Source organism: Sardina pilchardus, chromosome 8 (assembly GCF_963854185.1).
Source record: "Sardina pilchardus chromosome 8, fSarPil1.1, whole genome shotgun sequence".
Lineage (NCBI taxonomy): Eukaryota > Metazoa > Chordata > Actinopteri > Clupeiformes > Clupeidae > Sardina > Sardina pilchardus.
This window is the reverse complement of record NC_085001.1, coordinates 4,853,453-4,858,452: the sequence shown is the minus strand read 5'-3', so window position 1 is coordinate 4,858,452 and position 5,000 is coordinate 4,853,453. Positions and strand designations below refer to the sequence as shown.

Genomic DNA, 5,000 nt, shown 5'->3' with positions numbered 1-5,000 from the left:
TTTAACCGAATTAGTGAACACACACAGCACACAGTGAACACACAATGAGGTGAATCACACACTAACCCAGAGCAGTGAGCTGCCTGCCCAACCAGCGGCGCTCGGGGAGCAGTGAGGGGTTACAGTACGTGCCTTGCTCAAGGGCACTTCAGCCGTGGACTGGTCGGGGATCGAACTGGCAACCCTCCAGTTACAAGCCCCAAGCCCTAACCAGTAGGCATGGTTTGGAGTTCATTTATAACAGTCCTTGAGATTATTTTCTAAAGACTGCAAGGTTTTTAAATGAGAAATGCCTTGGCTTGTTTTTCTCATGATGGAACCAATAGGATCTCATTGGATTGACAATCCCATAGGATTCTAATCAGATTTTGCATTTTTTTTATAAGCTCCTTTACGCGTGAGCAGCACGACCCCTTTAAGCATGACACGACTCCTTTAAGCATAACACGACTCCTTTAAGCATGACATGACTCCTTTAAACATGACACAACTCTTTTAAGCATGCAACGACTCCTTTAAGCATGACACGACTCCTTTAAGCATGAAACGACTCCTTTAAGCGTAACAGGACTCCTTTAAGCGTAACAGGACTCCTTTAAGCGTGACACGACTCCTTTAAGCATGACACGACTCCTTTAAGCGTGACACGACTCCTTTAAGCATGACACGACATGACACGACTCATTTAAGCGTGAGCAGCACGACCCCTTTAAAGGTGAGCAGCACGACACCTTTAAGCTTGAGCTAAACACGCCTGATCCAGTAGAGGAACACCGCTGCAGTCAACAGTGACACACACACACACACACACCCACACAGCTCACTCCCAGTGTTACACACACACAGGCCACAGGAAAAGGACACAAACACAAACCTCTGTGAAGGACAGACCCCCCCCCCCCCCCCCCCCCCCCCAAACGCACACACACACACACACACACACACAGAGGCAGAGATCACTCCCAGTGTCACACACACACACACACACACACACACACACACACACACACACAGGCCTCAGGAAAACACACACCTGAGAAAAGGAGACATACACACACACACGGGCACAGACACAGACATACACACACACACGCCTCAGCGGCAGACACAAGCTTAGTGTTACAGGCACAGGTCTCAGCAGCACACACACACACACGCACACACACACGGGCGAGGCTCAGTCCCAGTGGACACTCCTTAATCCTCTGCAGATGAGCCGTAAACTCTCCCCTCTGTGCTAGAAGCCCCAAAATAACATCAGAATGCGCAGGAACAATCGAGGGGTTTACTGTGTGTCAACAGCTACTGTAGGCAACATGTGGAGAGGAAACGAGCAGCAAGCATGACAAGTGAAGTACATGAATTACTACAAAACAAGGCGTTTATTGTGTATAAAATATACATTGGAATACAATTCACTTTCAAAGTGCAAGTTATAAACATACATTTATTTATGTAAAAACCCTGTGCAAAAGTAAGATGGATTTTAAATCTTTAGAGTAAAAATGTAATTACATATGGTACAGTACTAAGAGAGCTTCCTCTGGAGTTGATGCTCAGATCAGTGCTACACCCAAACCAGATCCAGTCCAGATCAGCACCACACCCAAACCAGATCCAGTCCAGCAGCGCCACACCCAAACCAGACCCAGTCCAGATCAGCACCACACCCAAACCAGATCCTGTCCAGACCAGCGCCACACCCAAACCAGATCCAGTCCAGACTAGCGCCAGACAGGGCTCTGAGTGACTGATCTCTTATTGGCTGGGTCCTGGTAAGCTGGGCTCTGATTGGTTGGGCCCTGATAGGCTAGGCTCTGATAGGCTGAACTCTTATTCGGCTGTGCTGTGAGTGGCTGGGCCCTCATAGGCTGAGCTCTGATAGGCTGGGCTCTTATTTGGCTGTGCTGTGGGTGGCTGGGCCTTCATAGGATGAGCTCTGATAGGCTGGGCTCTTATGGCTGTGCTGTGAGTGGCTGGGCCTTCATAGGCTGAGCTCTGATAGGCTGAACTCTTATTTGGCTGTGCTGTGAGATGCTGGGCTCTGAGTTATACAGATTGTTCTTACCCAATGTCGTATTTGAATGGGGGTTTGTAGATGCCTGATAAGTTAGTTAGACGGGGTATCCGTGGTGACTGTCGTAGTTGATCGGGGTTTATAGATGCTGGCGGTTAGACTGGGTATCCGTAGCGACTGCCGTAGTTGAGCGCGGGCTTGTAGATGCTGGTGGTTAGACTGGGTATCCGTAGCGACTGCCGTAGTTGAGCGCAGGCTTGTAGATGCTGGTGGTTAGACGGGGTATCCGTAGCGACTGTCGTAGTTGAGCGCGGGCTTGTAGATGCTGGTGGTTAGACGGGGTATCCGTAGCGACTGTCGTAGTTGAGCGTGGGCTTGTAGATGCTGGTGGTTAGACGGGGTATCCGTAGCGACTGTCGTAGTTGAGCGCGGGCTTGTAGATGCTGTCGGACTTAGGGGAGGCGGAGTGCAGGTCCGATGGAGCCCTCTGGGGGGCGCCGCTCCTCACGGAGCTGTACATGATGCCAGAGTGGGTGTGGTAGCCCATGATGGAGCGCATACTCGACACACGACTGGTCGGACGGCTTTCTGGGGCCACAACGTCCTCCCTGTCAAACACACACACACACACACACACACACACACACACACACACACACACACACACACACACACACACACACACACACACACACACACACACACACACACACACACACACACACACACACACAACACACACACACACACACACACACACACACACACACACACACACAGAGCAGGTCTTTGTGTTAAGAGTAATGTAGACAGGGCTGGCTCAATAAGCTACATATTGGAACATGTTATGTTAGCATATGTTGAGTTTGAATATGTTTTTGTTCCTAGCGAAATGCTGATCGTTGCTACTTTGTGTTTACTCAATCTGTTTAAAAACTTTGTGTATGTGTGGCTATAGCTGAGTATGTCTGAGTATGCTTGGTTAGGTGTGAGTATGTTTGGATCTTACATTACATTACATTACATTACAATACATTACATTACATTACATCACATTATGTTACATTTGGCTGACGCTTTTTAACCAAAGCGACTTACAGCATGATAAAAACATTTTTTTACGTTTTTAAGAGCAATTCTAACAACAATTTTACAACAATAAAAAATAACCACAATAAGTGCATATGAGTGCAATAGGTGCATCAGTGAGTGCAATTGTCCGTAGGGGGAGTGCAGCTGGGAATGAGGGCCTCCTACTCGTCCCTGTCAAGGTTGCCATGGTAGTGGACACCTCAACGGGCACAATTACTGTAGGTGGTACAGCACGTCACGGATCTGATCTTACCTGATCTCATTAGCCACCTCCTTCTCATAGCGACGCTTGTTGCAACAGCAAATCAGGAGCCAGATGAGGAGCAGGAGGAGGAGCAAAAGCAGCAGAGCACCAATCACAGCTCCAGCGATCACCCCGGCTCTATTCACAGCTGAGGGGAGACGACCCAGAGGACAGGCAGGGTTAGTGGCCAGTCAAACACCAACAAGTCACAAACTTGTATAACTTGTAACTGAAACTGTGTATGTGTGTGTGTGTGTGTGTGTGTGTGTGTGTGTGTGTGTGTGTGTGTGTGTGTGTCCATTCTTGTCTGCCAAGCATGAAATGACATTAGTACACCAATGACATCATAGCTAGCACAATTAAAGGAGTTGTCCTCTATCACATAGAGCTCCGTTTCGTTTCTCAAGGTCACCAAGTACTGTCTGTATGAAAATACGCAAACAGTAGGTTTTACCAGAGAGGGTTAAAGCGGAGCGAGAGGCGCAAACGTTCGCCGATTTCCGCATTCTGTTTTAGCAAAGGGGAGGGGGAGCGAAATCCCCCTTTAAGCAGACCAAGAAAGTGACGTTACATTTGAACTGAACTGCTTGCCGATCGATATCCCATTATGACGTCTTTCCTTAAGCAGACAGGAACTGTTCGAATTTTGCTTCCATAGAGATGCATTATGTTGCTCTATCTTGTCAGTAATGAAGGATCTTTGGTTTTACCTAGCTGGAGCTTCAGCACTGCACTGTGGGGGCATGTTCCTGAGCGCCCGTGTTCATGCCCCCAGGGTGTAGTGCTGAAGCTGCCCAGCTAGTTTAACCTCTGGCTGCAGCTCAAGCTACTGTAGATTAAACCGATTGTTTTCGCTTTTCAAAAAGGGGAAGAGGGTTGTCCTATGAGGAAATTTGTTCTCTGCATTATACCAATCCGCGGGTAGTGTGTACACACACACACACACACACACACACACACACACACATGCACACAGGAGCAGTGAGCTGGGAGCCCACACACACTTGCAGGACACACACCTGGAGCAAAGCTTAATCCGATACTTGGTGACCTTAAGAAACAGGAATGAAAAACAATCGCTGGATTTTCCCTTTAAGTGTCCAGCGGAGGGCCCTCTGATATGCTGACTGACTACGAAGCTCTGGCGAATGTTAACCGCCTTCTGTTTGTACACAAGCTGGATTGCACCAAAGTGGTAGATAAAACAGAGTGGCGACACTCCCACAGACCTCCATAGGAAAAAATGGCAGCACTTTTTCCAGGCTATTTCCTCGTTATGGGACTTTTGGAACTATTTACAGCCAATCTCTTGGTCAGTGTTCAGTGAGTTAATTGATTACACCTTCCAGCATCCAGAAGTACATCCCACCCTCCTGCGATTCAGCCATTCAGCACTGGTTTTTTGGAACTTTTGATTGTGTGGCGGCAACATCAAAGAGTGACGCAACTCTCTTTCTATGGCTCTGGATTGCACCATTTCAAACACAAATAAACAGAACAGCGACTGCATAAAGAGCACTTTATTGGCGGACCAACATTAAGGGACAGGCAGTCAGGAAACTGGCATTGAAATGTTTCTGTTAGGGAGATATTATCATTCTTCCCATACCTTTTACACAAAAGAAACAGATGCCACAGGTGGTGTGT

General features: G+C 47.9%; 1 protein-coding gene across 1 annotated transcript in view; it reads right to left on the bottom strand.

Moving 5' to 3' along the window:
• Window positions 1-1,458: 1,458 nt before the first annotated feature.
• The window catches only part of vsig8b (V-set and immunoglobulin domain containing 8b), a 12,873-nt gene continuing 9,331 nt past the window's right edge, over window positions 1,459-5,000 (bottom strand). Inside the window, exons 7-8 of the mRNA XM_062542426.1 lie at window positions 3,363-3,501; window positions 1,459-2,625 (exon numbers count right to left, since the gene is read on the bottom strand). Coding sequence (XP_062398410.1) covers window positions 2,409-2,625; window positions 3,363-3,501 — 356 coding nt within the window. The 3' untranslated portion in view covers window positions 1,459-2,408. The remainder of the gene's footprint in view (window positions 2,626-3,362; window positions 3,502-5,000) is intronic.